Below are 27,649 nucleotides of genomic sequence, written 5' to 3'. Positions count from 1 at the left end.
GGCTTTATGCAGCTTAACTCACCATACATATTCTCTCTCTATTAGTGTGTTAAAGCCATCGTTCAAATTATGGCCCTGACATCTTCTCTGCTTTGCCAAACTGTCTGTGATACTGATTGAGAGTGTTTCTACCATTTATTTTTTGTATTTTAGGATGTTTAGGGCGTTGCTCTTTGAATGTATAAGTAGGTTCTCCAAAGTAATTTGTTCATATCAGTTATAATACTTTGCATAAACACTACTGGCTGAATTTGTGGAGCACGTTTTTAGTTCCTGACTGCAGCAATGTGTTCAATTTGGGCAAAATTTGACCTCAGACCACTGAAATACTGAAAATAAAGACAGAGAATTTCTTTCTTCTATTATTCATTTCTTCAAAATTGTTATTTTAAACTCTTCCCTATTTGGGTGCAAAATCACAGAGATTGCTGGAGATCTTCTTATTCTTTAAGACTTTAAAAATGCATTTTTCACAGAAAACAGCTCAAGTGAATGTACGTAACTACTTGGGCTAAACAGCTTATGCTGATCCAAGAGGGATATTTGGAGGGTTATAAGAGAAAATGTATTTGTTACATTTCTAGTAAGAACTAAAAATATTCAAGGCACTCCAAAACAATAAAGAAAACAATGCCATCAACCTTAAAACATAATGTTACAGTGCCATCATACCTTTAAAATATGTAATGAAAACAGCCATTAATCAACAAGAGCCACAAACCAGTATGTGAAATACTTCAATAATATGCTTTTAAGTAAAAATACATTATTTGAATTGTAGCACCTGCAAGTCTTCTTCTGGGTGATAACTCTGCTGTACAACAGAGTTCATTCTGTCAGATAATGCGAGGTCATGGTCACTCTGAATACTCAGAATCAATTTTTCCCAGCAGGAGGGGAAAAAAGCTGATCAAATGGGTTTTTTATGTGAAAGTTTAGGCATTCTTTCTTTTTTTTTTTTAACTTTTGCTATTACTCACCATGAGGAGACCATTGTAAAAAAGAAAAAGGAAGAATTTCTTCCTTGCTGAATATTACTGTGTGTGTGTCTACATAATATTTTCTAGATAACTCTATAAAAATTCCTCCCAACAAACAAGGTGAGAAAAGTAAGTTAATTTGTGAACTGAGTGAACTGAGAATATGGTCAGAACATGCTTATATGTCCTTTCCTTTGCAGACAAAGCAAAATTTAAAAAAAATATTGTGAAGTCATGAATTTAAAAAAAAAAATTGAATAGTGTTGCCTGTGCCTTTGATGACAGCATGAATCCTGATTGCTCCCTGGAGCAAGGACAGCGCTCAGCACCCTGCAGGATCAAGTTCTTCACCAAGTCATTCAGCAGTAGTCCCTTGCAAGAAGTCAAGAACTTCCCAAAAACAAGACAATGCACTTGACTCCAGCTCCTTCATGCACTGGACATTTTATCTGCTGAAGAGATGGTATTGAAATGATCAGGTTCTATCAGTCTACCAGGAGACTGATATCAGTCCACCAGGAGACTCTGATTGCAGAGTTTCCTGGGGCTTCCATGCAGGTATGGTATTTAGTTGTACAGGCTCATCTGAAGTACCGAAATCATCTTTATTAAATCATCTTTACTAAAACGTCTTTATAATTGTCCTCTGCCTTTTTCTGCACTCATGTTTTATGCACTAAAACTCTACCTGAAGACAATGGTTCCATGTACGTTTAGTGGTCACTCTTTATATAGCTCATGTTTCCAAAAGAACTCCCCAAAACTGGGTTGTGGCTATTTCATTCAGCATATTCCTTTTAGAATGTAATTTTGAAAGGTTTAGTTACTACGAGGCAAAAGACATTTCATTCAACTGCTCTGATACAGAGGAAAACCTGTCAGTGGAAACAAAGTGCTGAGAGTGTTCAATATGTTCTGTACTCCAGTCATGTTTTCAAAATTAAGCCATTTTGAGAAAAGGGGAAGATAAAGAAATGCTTTGAATGAAACAAAGGTTTATGCTAACTAAAATAAATTCTGAAAAATCACCCTGAGGTTAAATTTCAGAGATATTTCTTTATCAAAATTCAAGAGAGAATTTTAAACACAATTACTGATAACCGATTCACAAATTGTGAACTGATGGTCTTGTGCTCAAGAATAATGAGAATGTTCTGCAGAAAAAGGAAGAAAGTAAAAGCTAATCTCTGCTTCTAGAATTGCTAAATGAACATTTGTAAGAAGGGAAGTAATTCTCACCATGACCATTTTATTATTTAGATAATACCAGTAGAGAACGACTAAATATAATTGTATTTCATACAGGAGGTGCCAGAGTCCTGTGTGAAGCCACAACAAAATCTTAATAGAGAAGCCAAAGGCTATACTGGGCTTCCTTCTGCTATCATATATTACAAAGACGTGATATAAAAAATTTGCATCACACAAAAAAAAGAAGCCATCCTAATACTCTAAAACATTGCTGTTTCTACTCTGGCATTACACAACATTGACAGAAGTAGCATTTTATGCTTCTTACTTGTCTTTGGGATTAAGTTCAACTAACACCAATAGAATTTGCATGTGCTTTTACTTTAAATACAGGCTCACATAACATCTTTCCTGGCTTTGTTGGTCCTGCTTTTCTTACACCTACAACAGAGCATGAGGAATCTAAAATCACAAATGGCCAGTGATCTGCACACTTGGAGAAAAGCTTAAAAAATGAGCTCTCATTAAGGTGGGCTTTTAGTAGGAATATCAGTAATCAGAGAGAATATTACACAACAGATTTGACCTACAAGGAAAAAGTAAAAAATTGCAAGATTTTATGAACTTTACACAGTTGCCATTTTTATTCATACCCCTCAGCAGATTTCAACTGTTGAACAGCCCACTCACTAGAAATCCTTGACACAGACAAATTGACTTACTGCTGAGGGTGGTGGGGATGAAAACTTAATTTTCATGACTCGGTACAGGATGCTTATATTTAGGCAGCTGAATCAGTCTGGGCGGGATTCCAATATAAATATAAAGGTCTACAAGCAAGCTATGTAGCTAGTGATCCATTTTGGTCAGTGGAGATCTAGATCTTAATTCTGCTGCCTAGAAGTATTAAAATAATTTGAAATATTCTAAGGAAGCTAGTAGAGACCTTCTATTCCTGAGGTACCTCTCTCTAGATGTAGAAGTGAATGTCAAGACTGGATGTCTGTGGAACCAGATTGCACATCCATTAGCCCTCAGGGGAATTACAGACAGACAGCTCACAGGAACACCTACCTGGAGATAGGCACATATCCTAGATCCAGTTGAAACAACCGAAAACCCTTTTTCAGGAGTAGACAATTAAATGCAACCAGCTTTCATCCTCTCTCATGGCTTTTTTGCTTTGCTGTGAACACTTCTGAGTACTCACCATCACAGTACCCTTTGTGTTACTGTCTTCTGTTAAAAGAAGCTTCTGAAAACACCCACAATTTCTCATTAGTCACCTCTGTCTGCTTTACAAAAAATAGACAAAACTAAGACAAAACTAACAAACAAGTTAAATCTAATTCCGAGTAGTCAGATGAGTTTTTGCTGTTTGGGGTCATAGAGGAGCCACAACAATTCCATGCACAGTGTTTGCTTTTCACTGGGAATTAACAAACACAGAAGATGAAGGAGGTAATCTGGGCACCACATCAAAATGGGACATGAGAGCAGAGCCAAGACAGGAATCAAATATTGGCTCGTGATTTTCAGAATATTACACATAATGCTGATTGACGGCACAACAATGCCTCTACCCAGGGAAGTGGAAAACCAAGCAAGGGAGTAATTTTTCTTCACAGTTCCACTAGACTGACACACCAGCAAGGAACAATTACTGATGCTTTTTTTTTTTCTACAAGGCATAAGTTATAAACAATACAGAAAAATAAAAATGACTGCAACACTGGGCTAATGTTGGAACTACTCTGACAGCAAGCAATGACTGTCTCTTGTTTGGTGCTGCTTATATAATCTCTGACTCAGAGTCCACACCAAGATCACAAAGAGTGCTGTGAATTACCCTGCTTCACCCTTTTATTGCAGTAAAGAGTAGGAAGAGAAATGTAGCACTTATTGAAGCAAGGAGCTTCTTCTTCACAAAACCCCCAAGTTAAGGCTATCTGTACATTAAGGTTTCCATACGTGTTATGGCACACTCCTCAGCTGAATGCAGAGATTTCAAATCATGTAAGAAATTAGAATCCTGTGAACAACAATGTATTTCAGTGTACAGTTCTGTGTCATCATAAGAATTCAAGGGAAAAGGATGTACATGACCATATAATTGAGAGTTGATTTTACATAAACGCAAGGGACTTAAGGGACCTCACTTCTGATAGATGTAATTTTCTGTTTACTTTTATGTTATTATTTGTGTGCATTATCATTGCAAACAAACGTAATTGTGTACTTAATCTTGAAGATTATCCTTTATACTTCTTTCAAACAATTGAAAAAAAACCACAGTAAACAGTGTCTTAAATGGTAATTTTAGCTAAGTGGTTTACCAGGGGAATGTGGTTACTTCAGACAATATAGACTTTTCCCACCTGGCTAGAGGATTAATATAGTAAAGCATGTAATCTTCTTGGATGTTTATTCAATATTTCTATAATTATTATCATAGGTTTTCTCTAAATGCTCTAAATAGGTAACCAAGTCTCTTAATCACAGACTTTATGTTCTGTAGTGTTTGTACAGTGTGGTATTTTTGAGTTCATTCATTAACACCACTGCCAGTTCCTCAAACAGGTTTAAACACCAGTTTGAGGTGAAAAGACCAGTTGAAACAGAAAACTGGTCTTGAAAAGACCAGTTCTGAAACAGGGTAATTCAAACTTCCCAGAAAGGAGTTTTAACTTAAGGTGATTACGGGAAGAGGCACATTCTCAGTGAAAAGCACTGAGATTTTAAATTTCTTGAAAATTTCTTCCAACAGTTCAGCTGTGTACCTCAGCATTTAGTCCCAGGCTTTTTCCAGGAGCTGTGCTGAGAATCAGTTTTTCCTGCCTCAAGAGAAGCAATGTGCCAGTGCCCTGCCTCAGCCACCACTGCTCTCTTACCTCTCTCTTCATACAGGGACACCACCACAGCTATTCCCATTCTTATTGAGCCATTTGCACCATAAGCTGTGCTAATTAAGTGTCACATAATATGTGATTGGGCATTTTAGTACTTACTAGCTCATTAGACTCTACCTACACTCAGGCAGATAGCTTTACAGAGGTCCAGTCTTCTGTTAATAGAAGTTATAGTGAATACATAGACATAATTGTAATTACTGAACACCTGCTCAGTGACTAACACAAATGGTTACATAAGAAAAATTCTTATTTTTCTAGGTACATTTTACAGCCTACAATTCTATTTAATACAATAGCTGGAACTTCTGCAATAAACCCTGCTGGTGGTCAAAACACAATATGCTTTTGCTATTTAGGTCAGCTTTATCACTTTTGCCAACTAGTAAGTTAAGCCATCTATAAAACAACAGGCTTAAGCACCTAAGATGCAGCCCAGCACGCCACCCTGCTTACCAGCCATGATTATCCCTGCTGCCAGGCTGGGCTTTAACTAGGTTAGTGTGAGCTTAGAGCAGAAATTACAGACCGTGAAACCTAGCTGAAGGATAGTGAGGATAATATTTTACAAATATGCACACAATCAGAGGAATTACTTGTTAGTGTAAAGGAGAACCTACTGTTTTGTGGTGGTAAAGAGAACTTGCAGATCCTGGCAATTTGCTTGGGAGTCTCTGCACTCTACACCTGTTTAACACAGTCTTAGGTTATTGCTAACAAATCTATTCTGTAACAAATGATGCATTTTAGCTTTTATTTCCTCAACTTAGCTGGAAATATCTATGGTGAAAACACGAAGGATTACACTAAGATGTACTACAGGAACACCAGCAGCACTCAGTGTTTCTCTTTGAAGTGTATTTCATAACAGAGTACTTTTAGTATTTATTTAGTAGCCATAATAAGGTACTTTGAGGAAAAAAACGCAACAGAGTGAAAATAAATTTGCACACAACTGGTATAAAAAAATGGCCATATCCTCATTTTGCACAGAAAAATGTTGGCTCCAGCCACCTTCCCCCATGGAGCACAGGACTCTACACCATCTCTTTTCCAGGTGAAATTGGGGAGAAGGCTTGTTGAGTGAAACACTGAGCCCAGGAAAGATGCAAAGCATCAGGTAACATTACATTTAAATCCAACAGTGGCACAGCACTGTGTGAAGTGGAAATAACTAGACTACATCAAATTGCAGAGATTAGGAATATTCCAGTGGGGTTGGAAAGAAACTGAGTGCTGTGCTAGCAAGCTGGTGTGAATCCCAATTTACTGTGCCCCTGCGTCTCACATACACAGAAATAAGCCCATCTGCCCTGCAGGACTGTGCCTCACATCCCTCCCCACAGCATTCCTTCCTGCAGCACAGCAATAGCTGTGTGTCCCTCACTGGCTGTCTCAGTAACCCAGGTGTGGACAGGAGCCATCCTCCTCCACCATGACTGGGAAATGCAAGGGGGACTGGGAACTGACACATTTATGGCAGGAATATTTCTGGCAGTTCATAAACAAATCACATTGTAGCAGGGAGGATTGCTGATGGGAATGTCCAAATTTACAGGTATAAATGATCTGCTTGGATACTGATTTTTATGAAATTTAGTATCTTAATATCTCAACCCCTTTGTCGTGTTTGGTTACCAATGGATTACAAGAGCTACAAGGAAGAACAGGCTGAAAGCATCACTGCACAAATCTCATGTGTTAGGGCTTCTGTCTTTTCAGGACTCAGCTCTAGAGGAGCACACCAAAAAGCACAGATGAAGTGAAAGGGAATTTTGCCCATGGTGTCCACAGGCTCGTGACTTTGTGTCACATCCACAGAATTTCACTGCTTCAGTGGAAGCCAGAACAGGTCACTAGTGTGTGTAGTTAACAAAAGCTATCTGTGCCTCTATAGCAGAAGCTATCTGGGCTGTGAGAGATTTGGCTGGTGACCTTTGTCCAGTTCCTCCTGAGAATCGTCCAGGGAGAGATGTCAACACTCAAAAGTCACACGTCAAAGCCAATGCTAATTAATAACCCTATTATCCATCCCCAGAGAGGTCAAAGATTAATGAGCTGATCAGAATCACAAACATATTGGCAACAAACAGTATAGGAAGCTCTTACCTATACTGAGCTGTTGTCAGAGTCTATAAACTGTCATATTCTACGTATATTTTGTAAATACTTTCAATTTATACTAAGTTAAACAAAAATTAATTTAATTTATATATTAATTGCAATCTATATTAAATTTAAAGTGTTAAGAAAACTATTTGCTATAAAGGCACAAAGGGAGACAAACAAGATTGAGTCCTTTGGAACTCTTGTATTCAGGGAACTGGGTAAGGTAGGCAGACTAACACTTCACCACAAAAATAGCTTTGTTTACTGCAACTTGTGTTTAGTAAGCAGGAGAAACACCAGCTGAGGCAAGAAAGTGTGGGTAGCTGAAGAAAAATTGAGGAGGAGGATTAGAGGTAAAACATATTTCTCCTCTTTACATTTCCTTGAACTGGTGGTAACGTTTACCCAGTATTCCTGCAGACAAGTGTGATCCTGGAGTAAACAGCAACGTCAGAGAAACTGAGCCTTTCCACTCTGGTCTGAATTTGTTCTGGAGGAAAGCAAACCGATATAACTGCATCATTTTGCTCATCCTCAAAGACAAAACAGGATCTCCCATGGAGCATCCTTGTACTTCATGTGAGACGTTCTGAAAAGCCACTGAGACTGACTCAGGGGTCCTGGGAGCAGCAGTGCTGCTGGGCTCCCCACTGCAGGATCACACCTTTAGCCCCACCAGATCTAGGTCTACATCCATGCTGCATATTACCTAGTCAGCAATAAATTCAGATTTCTGCTGTGCATGGCTAAGGACTTCACTAACATACTGCAAACACCACCTTTGTTCAAGGGGTGCTAATGCCAAAGAGGTGGATTGTGACTTAAACAAACAGGAAATTGCAGGTTTGATTTCCAAAACTGTTCAGTCTGGTTCCAACCCATTAAAAGCCAGTGTTGAACCTCACATGGATTTCAAGATAGACAAGCACTCATTGCCTTAGAAAATATCCCTTCAATTTCACTTAAATGAGAATCAACATTCATAGTAGTATCTGTATTTCTGCAGAGTTATTTTTCAGCTCTTCTTCAACAATGGCAAACATGAACAAAAAACCCAATACAAAACCATATAAAAAAATGACCCACAGGAATGGCTGGTTAGAAATTGACCTCAAAACTCGCAATAGAGGGTCACATCTCTTAACAAATACATTCACAGTCATTGTGCATTTAGGACCAAAAATTCAACAATTATTTCTTGAATACCAGGAAAACCAAAAATTCAAGAAAGAAAGGGATTAAGCAAGAGCACACAGAGAAGATGAACTGGCAATTCAAACAAATTTTTGCTGCTTCAACTTCATCAACAAAGGAAACCATTTTTAGAAAGGAATTAAAGGTTGTATAAATCCCATAGTTGACAGATTTCCTCAAGGTATATACAACTGTTGTATATACAACAAAAACACTGTCACAATTTAGTTACCAATCATCAAAACTAATATTTCTCAAGCTAGAAATAAAAATGTCTTGACATTGTCATTAGAGCTAATAAATAATGTATCCTGACAGTATAGGCAAAAAAGTGCATTATGTAGGTAAGGGGAAATATCAAAGTCACAGCTAAATCAATCTCTAAGTATTGTGCTCACCATCAGGGACTTATGTTCTCAAAGAAGTCAGTCACTCATTTTTATCTTTTACAACAATCAAACAACTGGATTATGTGGGGCACTTGCCTGCCAGTATGGATTGAAAGGGAATAATACTCAGAAAGTCTGTTTTGACAACAGAAGAGTCACAGAAACACAGAAACATGTGTCTGAAATGTTGCAATTATTCACTTACAGAATTAGGGAGCTGCCTGTTTTTTGGGGGTTTTTTTTAAAATGTCTAACTTAAAACATTTTCTACTTCTGACTGCATTCTTGGTGTATTTTCCCTCTCAAATCTGGTATATAAAATTCTGGGACAAATAATTATAAATTCCTTGAAGGTAAAAAGTAGTAATATACATGCTAATAATTCAAGTTAAGCTATTTCACTGGAACTTTATTTGGTACTAAATCATCAAATGATAACCCATGTCTTTAAAACAAATTATGGGAAAAAACCCTCTTGATCATTCTTGGTTCATCAGAAGTTCAGAGTGTTTAAAATTAGGAGCAGTAGATACTTCAGTATAGTCACTATGAAATACTTGCATTTTGTATTGATGCTTACAATATGAATAATATATTTCTGTGATGTTCTAACTCACATTAAATGCAATAGCTATGAGACTGTGTCAGTGCAAATGGGCTATATACTTAAAGGATCAATGATAGAATTAATTACTAAGAAGAATCCATTTCTTTTAAATGCTAGATTTCCTACATGCTTCGAAAATAAGAAGCCCCAATGTGCACAGAAGCCCTTCAGCCAGGAAGAACTCAATATTCTTACTTCAAATTACAGTCTACACCTGGCAGTGCTCTCTGACTGACTCTTACGCAGGCAGCAGGGGCAGGTTAGATGGTTTCATTGTCCCCAGGGTGATTTTCTGCTCATGGTTCTGAGTTTATACGTACATGAAGTTGACACAGCCCGTCCCTGCAGGTGGAGCAATCCAAACAAAACTGAGGTTTGTGGTTGGGAGATGGCTCACATGGGACGCAACCACGCTGCACATGAACTGGTTTCCAAACTGGTGGTCAGACATAATTCCTAGGAGAAAGACACAGAGGAAGGAAACAGTGACACGTGTTAATGGCTCGTTGTGAGGTGCTAACAGGCTGAGAAATGCATCTGCCATGTGTTTCATCATGGCAACAAGGAAGGAAAAAACCCCAGGGGTATGCCATCAATTAATTAGAATTAATGCCAATGATAATACTGGAGCTGGCCTTTGCCTGAGTCAAGGCTGACTGCATTTACTGCAAGGCTCTGTGCATTTACTGCTAATAGTCTTCGTAAGACTAATACCAGAGGAATTATTTGCACTTTCGAAGGAGGAGCTGGATCACAGCTACTGTAAAACAGTTATTCCATTACCTCATTTACACCCATTACAGATCTAAAAGAAAATAACACCTGAAAACAAACAAACAAACAAAACAAAAAAAAAACAACCAAAAAACCACCACCACCAACAACAACAAAAGAGTTGTATTTTAATAAGAAAAATGAAGCTCTTAGAGAAACGTATTATCTCTTAGTAGACACCTATTTGGAAAAAGCAGACGAACTCTGGATTCATGAACTCTTCTGATCTGAAATAAAAGCAGCAACCTTCCACAGTTTTACCAGTACCCATTCCTTTGATTTGCTTTATTTCTTTTTCCCTACATGCCTCTAAAACATGAATGAATTTAAATATCATTTATTAATCCCTCGCTCTGGAATTCACTGCAATTCAACATTAGACATAAGAACTGTGTTTTCAACATAAAACAATGTCTGACAGCAATCTTTCTCCCCCTGGAGCCCTTTTGTAGTTTCCTACAAAGCAGTGCAAACTTCGTGGTTTGTTTGACACCCTTTGGCTTAAATGAAGGCAATCTTACCAGAAAGGATCAGTACACCTTTACTCATAGTACATGAAAGAGTAAACGATGAAACTATTCTTTTAAATGCAATTATCAGAGGAGAATGCCTTGTTCCAAGTTACTTTAAATATTGAAACTTCATTTCAGACAAGAGTGACATGGACTGAAACACTGCTAATAGGATCAAAAGGAAAAGGCACCGGGAGCAGGCACCACTGTGCTCAAAAATGTCACTGTCAGCTATTTGGTGATTGCACCCCAAAGTTTATAGAGGCTGGGAATTCCCAAATTTTCTTGTTGCAATTCAAACAACAACAGAGAAATAAAACCCATCTCTGACTCTCAGAATCCTTTACCACTGGGTCTTGGGTAATTCTCCTACAATGTGAATGCAGCAATTTCTCCTAAGACACCATAGATCCAGAGATTGGAAGGAAGTTTGCAAGTGACAGGTTCACATCAAGGAGGGGGATAAATCCTCCCTAATGCAAACACGCTGCTCCACCTGGTGTCCCCAAGGACTGGATACCAGCAGCACCTTGCATGGAGTGGGGGCTGTCTCACAAGCAAACCATTTCACATTTTATAGACAAAAAGCAATGTCTGAAATCCCGGGCTGGCACTGGTGAGGATGACAGACTATAGCTCAGGGTTATGGATGTTATTTATCCTCAGGGCTATGAAATTCTAAACCAGCTTCAGTGTTTTGGAGGGAGAAATGAGCCACAGTGAATTTAAGTGATCCATCCCAGGAGTGACAGGAGGCAGCAGGTGATGGTAGTGATGCCTGCATCTTTTACAAACAGCCACAACCTCCTCATTCAGAGTTTTTCAGTTATTTCCCCACTGAGAATCCACATGAGATTTTCTGTCATTTACACAGCCACAGCTCAAATCCCCAAATGATGCTGAAGCTCATCGTGTCAGGATAGTCACAGAGAAGGCTCATGCTCCTCTGAATGGAGCCTCTTTTCAGGAGATCAGTAGCAGGGAAATCCAGAGAGACAGTATTTTACTGACTCTTCTTTATTGCAAGAGACTAGCTACAGATGAGGTTTGGCCACTTCTTGCCATGCTCTATTGCTTTATTTGCCTTCTTGACTAATTGAGAGGGGTGGCAGTAACATCCTTAAGGAATCCCACTTGACTGGTGCCCAGGCTCACTGTCCTGCTCTCACTGCTGAAGTCCTGCAGCAGCGCTGTGCTGGGACACGTGTCCAAAAGCATGCCCAGAGAGGTCCCTCACAGAGCAAATGCTATTTAGGCAACTGCTTTGCTTTGCCCAGGGTGCAGGTGGTACCTCTGATCCTTTCCCAAAGCCTGTCCCCGTCTCTGAAGTCACTAAAGCCAGTGACTCCAGTGCTGTGGGCTGGGGTCTTGGGGCTGCTGCAGAGCACCAGCTCTCATCTGCCATCATCCCTGGCTGTGCACTGGAAACAGCCAGCCTCACACTATCGGGGTAATTAAATAACTGGTGCTGTCAGGGGACAAGCAGGAACAGCCCTTCAGTTTGAAGAAATCCCCCTTTCTCCAGAGCCAGCCAAATGCAAGGGAGGACAAAGGCTGCCCTAACACATCCCCCAGCCAGGGGACAGGCAGAGCAGCTTGGGAAATGTGACTGCTTCCCTCCTTGGCAGCAACTCGTGAGTTAATGAATTCCCTAGGTTTCAGGCAGTATACTGCAAAAATGTGTCTAATACATCAAACACATACAACATCTGTGAAGATTTTCTTTTTCCTTTGATTTACAGTTTAAAAAAGAACACAACAATTTCGCAGTTACTAGAATAAATTCTAAGCAAGGAAAAGAACCAAGTCATTCAATTTTGTTTCCAGAAAAAAGGTCAATGAATGCTACAGCAATCATTCCAAATCCCAATTTTATAATTTTATCACCATGTTATCTTTTTATTTTATTAATATTTATAATTGATTGTTATATTTTTACAATAAAACCAACCCTCCTCATCTGCTGGACCTTTACTGAGTACATCAACTCCATTTAGAAGTTCAGAGCCTTCAGAACATTGAACAACGATTAAACACTGAAACTTCAGCGAGTGACAGCAATATTAAAAAAAAAGCTTTTTGATGCTGAAATTCCAAGGTTTCCTATTGAAAAGGTGAACATATAAAATAATAAAAAATGCAAAAAACAATGAAAAATTCAATTGATACTAAGAACTTGCTGAACTAAAGGCAAAAGAGAATGTTATTTCACCTTTTTGCTTCAAGTCTTTTTGCAGTCCCTTGTTATGGAAGGCAACTCCTCCCTTCTCCAACCACTCTGCAAATTGGTAAGTGCTTCTCTGACTGTGTGTGTGCCCCACAGAAAATCAGAGGACAAAATTAAACGACAATCTGCTACAAAAAATTTAAATGACTGTGAGACAAGCCTGATTATCCAGCAGCTCTAAGAACAAAACTGGATCCTGTACGTGCCTTTGACAGCTTCAGAGTGGCTCAGGTAAATATTGTGTAGAGGTATCTCCCTCACACCCTGGTGACAGAGTCTAGTGTTTACAAAACTAATAATCTTTAGGGATAAATTCTATGATCTTCCTGTAAAAGCTCTAAAAACACTTTAGCAAAAAATCAGGTGTTTCCACGTGACTTAATGAATACTGGAATGTTGAAAGTTTTGTGAGAGGAGCCCATTCACAGCTCTAAAACGTGCTGCATGAAAGAAGCTGTTGGCATCTCTCTGAACTTCTTTTGCCTTGGTTTTTGCAGCGTGCACTCATCATAATGACACGTTTCAGACATCTGCACTTTCTGGATTCCCCCATCCCCTAAAATTTCTGAGGCTTTAGGAGTCTCAGTATAATCAGTATAACCATTATAACCATTCAAATGCCAGACATGCTTTGTACCTGCCAAGAGCACTGCTGGGAGAGGAACTAGACATTCCCAGTCCCTCTCAAGAGGGAACTCCGCAGCTGTTTTTATTGTGTAAACTTTAAAAAAAATGTGCTTAGCTCTATTTAATATATTATCTGTAGTCACTGAATCAGAGAACTTCTGTGTGAAGAGGTAGATTTCAAGGAATTAAATTATTACAAGAAATGCAGGGATAGAGAAAAATTTTGGAAGGAAAAGCTTAGGTAAAATCAGATGACAAATACATAACTTCAATCTTTAAATGTTTAAAATTATTTTGTTGATTATAAGAACCACTAGTAGGGCTGTAACAGGGAAATATTTTGCTTCTTTTATCAGATGGAATACACAAAGGTGAGCATGATGTGAAAATGGTGGTCCAAAAATGCCCAAATTCAGGTGTTGATCCTGAGCTCATTTTTACTTTCATCTTGTGGTGTAGCTTCTCCAAAAGGGAGAACCATTGATTATAGCAGCCATTCTCCCATCTGGGCCCCTGGAAGACACAAGATGATCTTTTCTACTGATAGAGCTTGGGAAACATCTGATGGCACAGATATATACAGGAAAGAGTCACATCATCCTCTGCTCTGTAAGTCTGAGAAACATGGATCTGCAATGGGTCTGACCTTCACCCTGTATTATGTAACTACATCATGTTCTGTATTACAACATGATCTATCCTCCTTAGAAAACAGTTTTCTTAACCGAAAACTTCATACAAGGAGCTCATCTGCATGTCGAGATCCTTGGAAAATCCTTCATTAAAGCTGAGGCTCAACAGAATGTCCAGAGATGAACCAGATGGCAGGTGGCATACCATTTCCCTTCTATTACAGGAATGGAGTATAATATTAAATGAGAGGGTGAATGTTAATTACAGGTGTAAAATGAACGACCACATTTTGGCTTTGCTGCTTCTAAACTGAATATCTGCTGCATGCTTCCATTTTCAAAGATATGTGTGACAACAAAATGGCAAACATAAAATATTGATGAAGTTCCAGGAAGAAAAAGCGCTAAGTGACAAAATAACTCAGGCATCTTTGAGAGAGCAATAATTCCTGATTAGGAGATAATAAATTGGAATCAGAAACAGACATTTTCATATTAGATTTTGCATTATGAAAAATTTAATACTTAGTCCTAGGAAGTATATTTTCACTTGGGAAACAGAGCTGGAGGCCTACATTCCACCCAGGCTCTAGCATCTCAAAGAGTGTCCATAAATCCACAAGGTAGGCACAGTTCTGTCTGGTGTTCCAAAGCAGGGACTGATGCAAAAGTGACTGTGCCTGAAAACACCTCCTGTGCTGAATCCCATGCTGAAGTGGCCAAACCAGGGCTTGATACTTGTTTCCCCCATGCAGCACCAGGGATTTGTTCTGAGGGGAAAAGTAGGATGATTAAATTGTTTTTTTTTTTAAAAAGGAAATATGCTGGTAGCCATTTATTATTATTATTATTATCAATTAATCCCTTTGGCAGGGAGCTTACATCCAGTCTCTACTTTCCAGAAGTTCATCCTCTCTATGGAACTAAAGATCAGAGTGGTGTCCCCACTCTCCTGTCACATGGAAGGCCACACCACTCAGATAGATGCAGGAGTGCTGGGACAAGTGACAATTTGGTGGCTATGAACAAGTAGCCTGGTTCCTCAGTAAAACCCCTGTAGGACAGGGAACCAAAGTCTTCCTGCAAGTTCAGGGGAAGCTGTGTGCCTCTCCACATTATCTGAGGTGTAGCAGAGGCTGCAGCACATCTGGACTGGTGGCTGGCAGGACCTGAGCTCACAGGAAGCCGAGTGGAGACCTTAAGGAACATTTTAGGATAAAATCTGAATGCATATAGACATAAAGTGCTATTTACAGCCGCTAAAGCTGCAGCTTTCAGACCACATTTTCAGAGGTGGGAACCTCCCCTTGTCCTGTGTATCTTCAGATGTTTAAAGGACTTTTTTAAGCCTTACCTATAAACATGTGTAAAAATGAAATATACATTTCCACTGGATGCTACAGAGAGTGAAATAATGGCATAGTTTTAGTTATTGGAGGAATATTTGAGCAACATCTTTAAACATTTATGAACCCCTTTCAGGACCCTGCAATGTAAGTCTGAAAATTTTAGAACCAGTGATGGGAAGAAAATCAAATTGCTTCATGTTTTTAGTAGGTTTTGTCTTAAAAAAATTAATATCCCAAATATGTTTAAGGAAAACATCAATAACCCATGTTAAAAGGGACCACGCTGGGAGTAAAGAAATATCTGGAGCTGGTAACTATAATTTCTAAAGCATGAACACAAATGTACAGTTATGAGCTCATGCAGTTTCTAAATTATGGATGTAAGTTCCTTGCAGCTGTGGTAAAGGCGCAGAATAAGTGAACTGCACCCACCCAGCTGAAATCCACTGCTGCCAATTGATTTTGGGGGGTGACTTTGTTCTGCTTCACAGGAAAAAACACATCTCATTTGACAGAGTGTAACAGACTGCTAAAGCACTTGGTAGCCCTTGTGATCAATTAAGGGTCAGGATGGTTTGATAAATTATTAAACAGTGTGAAGAAAGAAAAGACCAGCAAACGGCAAAGAACAGATATATTCTTCCACCCAGCAATATGCTACCTTTATCTTTCTTGAAGTCAGGCATTTGTTTCATTATTATTATTATTTTTATTATTTCTACTGCTTCACTATTAAATAATAAATCCTTTTACTATCTGCAATGCTGGGGGGAAATTACCATCCACATGTTAATCAGAGCACGAGGAAAAGAACAGATACATGTGTAACAGCCTTACAAAATCTGTCACTAAAATCCTTAAGTCCTTCTGTGGTCAGGAGACAGCCAGAGCCTGACCACAGCAACCTGATTCTTCAGAGGGTACCACTGTGCTGAAGTGAGTCACACTTGAGATAAGAAGCATGGGTTTTATAACCTCTTTCCCCATGTATGAAATTTAAATGCATTTTTCTTTCTAGTTCTGAAAACAAGAATTTATTGCCAGTTCACATTCAGTTTGAATTGCATTCACAAATAGGGATTCAGGGATGAAAAAGTTCAGTTTAGGGCTTTTAGGTGCTTACAAGAGAAGTGCTTTATCTCCCCACATTTGCAAATATTTACTGAAGCAAGCCCTTCGGTAGAAACACAGGTTTGCAGGAATGAATCACTAATAAACAGATTTTTTTAAATTTCCTCTGAAAGAGAGGATATATTTTTGCTTAATCTCCCTCTTAATGTTCTTCTTGAAAGGGATTCTTAATCAAAATTTTCGGGCAGCCTTTTGTTAGGACCCACTTAGGGTTATAATTTCATCTCAGGGATTTATAAGTACGGGTCTCATTAAACCTAATAGGAGCTACACATATGGAAATTGTGGAGCATGGGGAAAAGAATATCTCCTTTCTCTAGCACAATTCCCAGCACACTGAATGAGCCCCTTGTGCAATGTGTGATTTGGTCCCACAAGTCAGGGGAATGGGGTGGTGAGACTTTGCTCTGCAGTGTGCTGGTGGTTTCAGGTCAGTGTCAGAAGGGATGAGAGGACAATTTACTGACAAAACCTAAATGCTCCATAGAGAGAAACATGGCACTAAGTGCTCCAAGGCAAGTAGATTTAGGAACAGTAAACAGGGACCAGCAGTAATATAAATAGAAAATGCTGGTAAGTTACTGTGTTGCTGAAATATAAAAGAAGAAAAAAATCTATTTCCAAAAACTTGAGCCAAAACCTATCTAAAATGTTTTCTTAATAGTCCCAGCATATTTTATAATAGCAACTTATATATATTTCTTTATAGACCTGTTAGTACATTCTGTACTTTTCAGTTTCTGTTTTAGCACCAAATTCCAGTTTATTCTATTGAAGGAAAGCAACTGGTTCGTTTCCTGGCTTGCATCCACTTTTTTTTTTTTCAAATTGTTACTGTATTTGACTGGTGCCTCATCCATATAAGCAGTTCTCATATAACTTCAAAAAAAATATTGCATTGTTCTGAATTTTTCCACTTTGCAAACATACATCTTTGCCCCGTGAGCCAAACATCACCCCCTCTGCTTGATAGGGCTTATACCAGTGACAAATGTGACAAAACGACACCTTGTTATCACACCAGACGTCTGCACCACCAGACTCCTTGTCAGAGCCAGCAGCAACCACATCTTTCTCCTCACAGCAGCAACAATTCACCGAAGCAGCACTGGAGCCCTGGAATTGCCCTGAATTTGCTTTAGGAGAGTGAAACTGTGAAGCAGCAGTCATAACTGACAGCATCATCCTGGCCCACTCCCTCAAACAGAGCCGTGAACCAACCACACCTCCCTGCTGACCAGAGCAAGGAACATCAGATGAAACGCTGCTGTGCAATACCCAGAAAATCACTACAGGGCTCAGTAGAAATGTAACTGCCCAACACTCATCCATAAACACATGCATCCTGATTGGATCTATAAAGCATCTATAAAGCACCAAATTTGTTGTTGGATTTTTGTTAAATAAACCTGTCTTCACTCCAGACTCAGCTGACCTGGTCCGAGTGATTTGCAGTGACAACATCCCTTCTTGTCTATATGGCTGCTGGTAACACCTCCTGGTGTCCTGTTTGCTCTTCTATAGCCTAGCATGACTAATTAGAATAATGGCTTTACCTACAAAAGCCTAAGTCTCTCTTTAATTTATTTTAAATGAACTGAATGGTTTCTGGCAGCAGTCTGCCTTGTAAGGCATTTCCTCTATTTCGATCCTCCGCCCGCGTTTTGCATTTGCTGTCACTGCCTCAGTCACTGCAGGACCCACTCAGCACCTCCCATCCTGGCTGCACTTGCACTGCCCCTAATTACTCCTTATATCTCTGTTATCAACATTACTGGTGAACTCTGATGCTTTAAAATTGAGAGTTTCCTCCAAGGCAAATTAAGTCAGTCAAACCAATCAATAATGATAACTACATAATGAAACCACAGGGACTGCCATATAAATCATTCCAGATGGAGTATTTATCATTTGCAGACATCTCTTCCTGTTTTGAAGTGATGTTGTTATGGAAGTTATCCTGTTTTATCCCCCAATTCCTTATCTCAGATGATCTGAAAGTGAACTTGAAACCGTGTTGTGTTGTCTGGGTTAGCTGGGATAGACTTTGCTTTCTTCCTAGTGCTGTGTTTGAGATTTAGTATGAGAATAACATTGATAACCCACTGATTTTTTAGTTGTTTCTCAGTAGTGCTGACCCCTAAGTCAGGGATTTTCAGTGTCTCAAGCTCTGCCAGGTGCACAGGAGCAGGTGCACAAGAAACCAGGAGGAGCACGGCCGGGACAGCTGACCCAAACTGCACAAAGGATATTCCATACCACAGGATGTCATTCCCAGTCTGTAAAATGGGGAAACTGGCCAGGAGTTGCTCAGGGATGGGAGGGGCATTGTTCAGAGGGAAATGAGCAATTGCACTGGGCACTATTTGGTATTTTCCCCTTAGGTTTTATTCCTCTCTCCCTTTCTCATTTTCATGATGATTATATTTTACTTTATTTCGATTAATAAACTGTTCTGATCTCAACCCATGAGTTTTACCTTTTTCTGGTTCTCTTCCCCATGGAGTGGGGAGGGAGTTGGAAAGTGAGTGGGTGGCTCACTGTAGTTGGAGTCTGGGGTAAAAATACAACATGCACAGAAATCACGGTTTGTCCTTCACCAGCATCAACGGCAACATCTCCACAGAGCTGGAGACAAGAGACACTTTCTATCCACAGGAGCAGTCCTGGAGGTGTCATGATCCCCCTTCCCGCAGCTGGGCTTACAGCAGCCTCAGCAATACCTACATCAGGGTGACCTATGTGTCAGGTCTCCTACAGCCCAGGTGGCCTTGCTGGGACACCAAAGTGACCTGTCCCACAGTCTCTGCAAGACTTTTGGGACAGCTGGGCCTCACAAAAGCCTATCTGCTCTGGGAAGATGGCACTCAGGCAGGAGAGATGCATCTGTGAGGGCAGAGCCAGCTGAGGTAATGACAGACTGTGGTTTTATCTTCATCCATTTCTACGTGGCCAAACGCTAACACAGGTGCCATTTGTACTCACAGCATCTCTAACACTGTGAACAAGAGTCAAGACATTTGCCTTTTTTCAGCAGCTGACACCAGTGACACAGTAGTGCTTGTTTGCTAAAAAGTCCTCAGAATTCATAAATACAAAAACTAGAACCAGAAAGTTGCATTATGGGGCACCAATGGCCATTCCCAGCCTCTGCAAAGGGGTGAAGAGAGCAGAGGAATCACTGACCAAGTTGGTGGGAGAGGTAAGGGAGAAGTGAGGCTGGAAAAGTGGAATTATGGATTAAATGGAGGCATTGCAATTAAAATTGTCAATCTCCAGGAGTTATTTTTTTTTAACATGCTGAAATTCAATGTTGCTGGCTGAAATCCACCAGTATCTCTGGTGATCCACCAGATCAAACTAGTGGTGGAAGGAAGCCCAGTCCTGTACACCATCTGCATGCTCCATGGATATTCTGATGTATTAGGGAAAAAAAACCTGCAGATTTTCCTCCTCTGAGGCCACAAATCTATTACCTTGATAGCTTTTATAGCACAAATAGAGCTTTTATAGCATTGATAGCTTTTAGAAAGCGTTAGATCTGGGCTACAGCATTCCTGTGAGGGGAAGTTTGTGCTCTGTGTGCTGTGCAGCAGCAGCAGGATGGGGGAGCCCAGAGGGACCCCCAACCTGGCTGAGACCTCACCAGCACCCACCTGACCCCCAACAGGGGATCTCAGTTAGTCTCACCTCACTGTCAGCAGAGGAATGCACTGGGAAAATTGAGGCAGGAGTTTTGATATTCAGGTGTTCAGTAAAACTGGAGTGTGAAAGTCAAACTGTTTCCCTGACACACACTACTCATGCTTTCTTCCATCACCAAAACAGAAATTTGAACTGTGGTTTGCAGACCTCTGTGGTATTTTTGGGAGAAAAAATCACTTTCTACAAACACATAAAAAGTTGCTTTAATTCTCTATGCATCTTTAACATCTCTTTTTACAATTTACAGGACAAAACAGCAAGTATGACAGTTGTTCCCTTTCTCTTGTAAAATGTGCAGTAATTTAATTTGCCTCCTGGTTTATCTTAAATAGTGCCACGATCCAATTCTTTGCAGTTCCATAATGCCTCCCCCACTGGTCAGCAATGGACCAGAGTGTTGAGAGTATTACAAAGGGAAGGACAGCATAGTCAGCAGGCTGAATTTCTGCCTGCTGAAGGCAGAATGGCACCCATAAGAAAAAAACTCCTCAAAAATGTATTGCAAGCTAACAAACAAGAATTTTCAGGAAACAAAACCTAAATACAAAGTTTTACACACCAAAAGAAGCAAAAATAATCACAGCTAGCAAGCTCAGAAGGAGAGTAAATTATTTTACTAATTCACTCCCACGTTACTACTTTATTTCTAGTGACAAAAAAATCATCTCTGAAAAAAAATCTGATGCATTTCCCCCTGCCATATGGTAAATATTAAGACATACATATCATAGACAGAAAATTGTAACACTGGATTTTGTTTGTGACAACACACAGTCAGTCAAGAGTCACAAGAATGCAAAGAAATGCAGCATTTCTTTCATTCCTTTGCCTGCAACTTACTTCTAGACAAAACATCATCAATCTTCGACATGCAAAAGCACTTCCAGATCAGATAGAGGAGAGGCAAATAAAAGCAGGCTACCAAGAACAGTAACCCCCTTATAAACTACCAGTCAATGTTAACCAAAACTCCTGGGGAAAAAAGGCTGCAGTTGTTGAAGTCTGTGTCCTCAGAAGAGCACTTTGTGACTAAATGGTAAATGCTGATCTCCTGCAGTCATTTATTTCATGTTCTGTATAGGATCCTAAAATCTCTTGCTGGGGGTGCTGCCATGAAGCTGGTGCTGGGTTGGCTCAGAGGCAGGGCTGTGCCTCACACTGCTCCTCACACCTGGCAGAGCTGCAGCCTCTGCTGTGCTTGGGCTTCTGTGCTCTTATGGAAAACAAAATTAAAACAGAATACACTATTCACATCTGGAGCCTAATCAAGGTTCATGTGATGGCAGCCAATGTAACAATGTGCATGAAAATTTGTTATGCTACGGAAATAGAGTGCAGGAGCCCTCTACTACACGACTTCAAATCAACTCATGGTTTTGCTGAAAAGCAGAAAGCTTTATCCAGACCTATGGAAATATGAGGACACCACCAAATTAAAGATCATGTGTAAGAAAGTCTGAGTTTGCATTTTAGAATTTGGGATGGGAATGGAAAAAAATATTTGGACTCCAGATGTGGGGTGTGAGTGTAAACAGAGTATCCCAGGTCCTCCTACTGCAGCAGCTAGATGCTTGAATTTAATCTTAAACCTTGCTTGCTTCAGTTCCATGAATGAACAGCTGAAAGCTTGCCTCTCACAGCTGATGCCCCCCGCTGTGGCTGTAGTAGGATAAACGTTCCAAGATTTTACTGTGGATTTAAAAAGGGTTTAAAAAATATGCTAAGTCAAAGTAACACCCAAGGGACTTACACCAGAGAGCTGCAGTCCCATTAATGAATAAAGAGAAGGCTAAAAATGTAAAGATAAAGCATGGCTCTGCTTTTTGACGTGCTAATCTGCCCTTAAAAAGAAAAATACCTTGAAGAGCTGCAGCTCTGCTGGGACGTTCTCCCCTTCATTATTGTTTTGCAGTGAAAAAAGCGTGTTTCACTCAGGGAAAATTTTAATTTTATATCTCAAGGTCTCAAATACATTTTTTCTTGTTCAAGGCAGATTAGCAGTTTGGAAAATGAGAAGGTTTCCTAATTTACAATAATCTCAGCTCTACCATGCATGTTAATTGAAGTGTTTTCTTCTGGGACTTCCAGAAACACTACAATTGTAACTTTGCTGCTTCACACTGTAACATCAGCTCTCACAAACATCAGTCCTTCTTCACATCTCTTTTTTCTCTAACCTGGCACTGATTTTCCTGGAAGGCATCTATTGATTTATGAATGGAGATGGTGCTTCTGGATCCTCAGATTGCTCATTGATCAAATAGTATATAAAAGGATATTTCTGGTAAAGAAATGCTTACCCAATCTGCATGGACTAGGGAGTTTCCAATTGATCTACAACTATGGACCAAATATGGCAAATAGTTTGATCCTAAAGCTAACAGAGCATTTTTTAGTGCAGTGTCCAAATCAACACTGAGAAATGATATTGTATTGCTTAAACTGCTTCTTGGGTAGATTGAAGCCATGTCATACAAGTGAATCCAAAGAATGACTGAACTATTCCAGAGGGAGGCTGAAGACAGCACGTGGTGGCCAACTGGGGAAGAAGCTCCATGTCTACAAATTCACAAAGTCATGGAGGAGTGGGGAATGCCTGTGTCCTGCTTCCCCCCCCAAAATATTCATAGAGAACATTTGTGATCATTAATTGTTGCTGTAATGAATTCATGTGCTCCACATTTCTGACACTGCCTTTATTTTGCAATTTATCTCAACAAACCACCATACTTCACTTTGAAATAATTTCCATAGCTAGTTTTCCACCTATTATTCATTTAAATGTTTTGAAATATAAGCACTGCACAACTGGAGCTGCAGGTTGCCCTGACAATATGCCAAAAAGTCCAGGGCTGCCAATACTGTGTATAAGGGTGTACTATTTTTCTGGGGTGATACATACAGTTTTATTATTCCTTACATAGGTCTTTGCAGTGTAATAGGAAATACAAATAGCCCTTTGGAAATGACATCTAAGCTTCAAATAGATAGCCATCGAGACATAGTGATGATGGAAAGACCAAAAACATGCAATATGTATGGTCTTCTGGCTTTTGAATGCTTCTTTTTGCCTTGTTCATGCTTAAATGGTACATTTAAGAGATCCTTTAAAATAACAAATTAGGGAAATAAAGCATTTTATCACACACAAATACACAGACCCTCACATTGCATGACATAAGCACAGATCTGTCCAACCCATATCAACAACTTACACCACTTGAACTAACTATCTTCAGATAGTTAAGTTTGGTTATGCTGAAATCACTTTTCTGAATAATTAATCTCCTGTGAGCGGCTCCAAATTAGCCTTCAGCTAATTTCAGTTTATGTCAGCTACTGATAGGAATATATAAAATGGCAAAACTTACATTAAAAACTGAGTAAACACTTGAATCCCTGGTAACTCCCACAGGAAGGGTCCAGACCACTTGAACTTTAGTTGCATAATGAGGCATTCCTCACACAGGGAATGATTACAGTCCTTTTATAAACAGCAGGGAGAGATGGGTGCTTCTGATGGGCTCCACAGAAAGCTACCTATAACTGAATGTGCCATTCAGTTTTCAAGAATTCCTTGAAAATAAGGATTACAGAGAGCAAAAACTTAATATATGCAGCAAAGAGATTGTGATCCCCATAGTCAGCCCTACAATACAACTATTTCCAAGAAAATGAAGGAAAGAAATCTTTTTCTTGCTAGCAGGCACCTTTTATTGTACTATCAAAAAAAAAAAATACTCTTGGTAGAGATAACACTCTGTGAACTGAAACAAATTGCCAATATTCATTGCATATGTGGCATTCAGAATTTTTAAATCTTTTTATAACTAATTCTACTCACTCTGTGTAAACGGGAATTTTCAAAGACATGTAACATGTGGATTACTTCAGGAGAAACATGCCATTAGGGATACTTGCCTCAGTAAATTCAATTTACTTTCAAAGTCAGAAAAAAAAGTAAGATTTACTGTAAAATTGCTCAGAGAAGGACATTAATGACAAAACGTCTGAATTGAAGAGAGACCATGATAGATCTCTGAACAGTAGTGGGTGAGGCAGGTTGGTTTTGGTGCTCTCTGGTGTGCTTTGAAATGGTGAAGGTAACAAAAGATGCTCTATTAGTGCAGAAAATTTGAAAATAACCTTCAAGACAAATCTTTACTGCCAAGGGGGATCATTTTAATGTGATGTTTTATTAATGAAAAATGAATGTATGGCTATATTCAAAGCTGAGCCTTAAATGTCTCAGAGCATTTAGACAAGAAAGTAACAGCTAAAGGACTACATCTGTACAGATATGGTTGTAGATATAAGTGTGCTCCACATCAGTATAGGTCTTCTGACAGGAAAAATGAATCAGCTAGTACAGTATCAGATATCTTTATCCTGTAAGAATTGGATCTCTGCTAGAGAATATAGCAGTTTGATCACAGCTTCCTTCCTGGAGCTCCTGTTGTTCCATCAGTACTTATTTTTTGTGTGTAAAATACATCTCAAAATCCAGTATATCATAGAAAATCTTATTTTAGAGCTTCTGAGACTTCTGTCCAGAGGATATTTCCTGAAGGAAAGCTTTTTCTTTGGTCAGATGGTCTAAGCAGGAATAGCAGTACTTTTGCTTTGAGGCTCACACTTTTCCCATGGAGCTTTACTGAGCTCTAAATGTGTGTGGTCATGCAGTTCTTCCTTATAACTGCTCAAAGCAAGAACATCCTATTCTTCATTCCTTTCTGAAGGGCCTCCAATGGATTATGTTACATTCAATTAAAAAATGCAGTTATGCCATATATTGCAGTACATTCCAGGAGTGTTGACTGTGAATTGAAGGCTGACTTACAAACTTTTTATGCACTTCGTAAAAACTCAAACCAAACTCATCATCTGAGTTCTTGAGTTGATTTTTCACACTTTGATTTAAACAGCTTCATTAAAACAGGTCTCATGCTTACTTCTCCCTCACTCCCACTGCTTCGGCAAACATCCTTCCCCCCAACCTCTCCACCGTCTGATTCTTTCTACTCTGCTTCCACACTGCCAACCTCAAATATCCCTGTTCAGATTTTCTCAGTAACCCATCCCTTCCATCTCTTTCCTCAAGTAGCTTTCAAATGACAGTTCTCATGACAGGGCTGCAGAACAGAGCTTTATTCTCCTTCCTTCTTGAGAAGAAGTGGAGCTAAGGAAAAATCAAAAAGCTAATTCCAAGGCAAACCACCAAGGTTCACAAAATCCAGCATATATTGGTCAGAATTTTTGCTGTCATCAATTTTCTCAGAATGATGTGCTCACAAAATCGAAAAGCTTCTGTACAAACTTTTCAAATTCTCAGGTGACTTCTGAAAATAAAATAGCCCACAAAGAATGAAAAATGTAATTTCATTACAATGTGCTGTCACCAAAAGAGCACCTTTCCTTATGTTGTTCAGCCATTTGGCTGAAATCTGCAGAATTCCAGTTTGGCTCATGACAATTGTTGATTCTCTTTGTGTCATCTCCATTATTTGAAAGGCTTGTTGTTTTCAGTGTCATCTAAACACAACTGGCCTATGTTGTAATTAAACTTTGATCAAGTTTTTAATGGGATCTCAGAGGAAAAGAGTATTTGACTAACATGTATTATTCTGCATGTATTAATCAAGTGAATTCTTGTCTAACTGATGAACTTTCACATAATAATTACTATTTTCCATTGTTAATTAGCAGAGTACAAAAATAATAGAATCTGTTTTCTGAAAAAATACTTTTGTATCCAGAATATTCTCAAACTTTTATCTTAATTTTCAACTTTGATTCATTTAGTTTCAGAATACCACTTTTACTCTTTCCTGAGGCAATTTAATTAGAAATTCAATATCCCTATATTCAAAAGTGGTCCCAAAGAATAACAAAACATACATTTAAGGTTTTAAGCACTTGAATCACTTAGGCCAGTTGTCCCTTATAAATCATCACTAAATAGCACTTTCATGAGTATTGTCATGAAATGTTAGTCAGAATTTTCATCAGAAATATGGAAGATTTGAAATCACCAACTGTGACACTTTTTAATAATATGAACATCGTTCAGGTGGGAACAAATTGTGAGTCAGGTTAGTCACATGGAATATGGTAAAGAAAGTGTTTGCTAAACTGAGCCAACCTTAAAAACAGAAAAAAAAACCCCATTCCCCTCCCACCCCACTCCTGTAGGAACAAGGAATCTTGTAAGAGCAAGGACCTGCAGGGAGAAGAGATCTCACCTAAGGCCACACCTGGTGCCTGAAGCCTTGGTCTTCACAGCAAGTTCTCCAGCCAATAAGTGGCAGAAAGCAAAGTCAGGAATTGACAGAACCAAGAACCACCTGCTTCAGGAGAAAGTGAGGTTAGAGACCCTCTGGGGAGCCTGGAAAGTGCACAAGTCTATGGGAGCAGATGAAATGCATCCAGGGGTCCTAAGGAAACTGGAGGATGAAGTTGCTCATGAAGTTCAGTTCAACATGATCAAGTGCAAGGTCCTGCACCAGCACTGGAACAATTTCAAGCACAAACACAGGCTGGGCAGAGAGTGGATTGAGAGCAGAAAGTCTCTCCCTGAGGAGAAAGGCTTGGGGGTGCTGGCTGGATGAGAGGCTGAACATGACCCAGCAGAGTGCACTTCCAGCCTGGAAAGCCAAACGTATCCTGGGCTGCATCAAAAGGAACAGGGCAGCACATCAAGGGAGGGATTCTGCCCCTCTGCTCCACTCTGGTGAGACCCCACCTGCAGTGCAGCATCCACATCTGGGGCTCACAACAAAAGAGGAACATGGACCTGCTGGAGTGAGTCCAGAGGAGTGCCATAAAAATGATTAATTAGAGGCATGAAACACATTTAGGATTGTTCAGCCTGGAGAACAGGCTCCAGGGAGACCTTACGGTGGTTTTCCAAAACCCTACAGGGGCCTACAGAGAGATGGAGAGGAATTCTTTCACACGGACTTGCAGTGAGGGGACAAGGGGGAATAGCATCAGACAGAAAGAGAGTAGATTTCAATTAGATATTAGGAAGAAATTCTTTGGGAGGGTAGTGAGAAACTAAACCAGGTTGTCCAGAGAAGCTGTGGCTGTCCCATCCCTCGAAGGGTGCAAGGCCATGGATGGGCTTTGAACAACCTTGTCTAGTGGAAGGTGTCCCTGCCCATGGCAGGGGTTTGGAACCAGCTGATCTTTAAGGTTGCTTCCAATCCAAACCATCCTATGATTCTATCAACAGAGGCTACAAGAACACATACTGCTGGGGTTCACAATTTTAGAAGGAAGCTGAAGACTGCCAAAGTCTGGGGGAAAAAATG

At 39.6% G+C, this 27,649-nt stretch overlaps 1 protein-coding gene across 1 annotated transcript in view; it reads right to left on the bottom strand.

Annotated features, from left to right (window-relative positions):
• RELN (reelin) overlaps positions 1–27,649 on the bottom strand; it is a 287,001-nt gene that overhangs the window by 187,465 nt on the left and 71,887 nt on the right. Inside the window, exon 5 of the mRNA XM_066319238.1 lies at positions 9,700–9,835. Within this exon, the coding sequence (XP_066175335.1) occupies positions 9,700–9,835 (136 nt within the window). The remainder of the gene's footprint in view (positions 1–9,699; positions 9,836–27,649) is intronic.

This window comes from Sylvia atricapilla, chromosome 5 (assembly GCF_009819655.1).
Source record: "Sylvia atricapilla isolate bSylAtr1 chromosome 5, bSylAtr1.pri, whole genome shotgun sequence".
Lineage (NCBI taxonomy): Eukaryota > Metazoa > Chordata > Aves > Passeriformes > Sylviidae > Sylvia > Sylvia atricapilla.
Note: the sequence above shows the minus strand (reverse complement) of the source record. Positions and strands in the feature narration are given on the sequence as shown.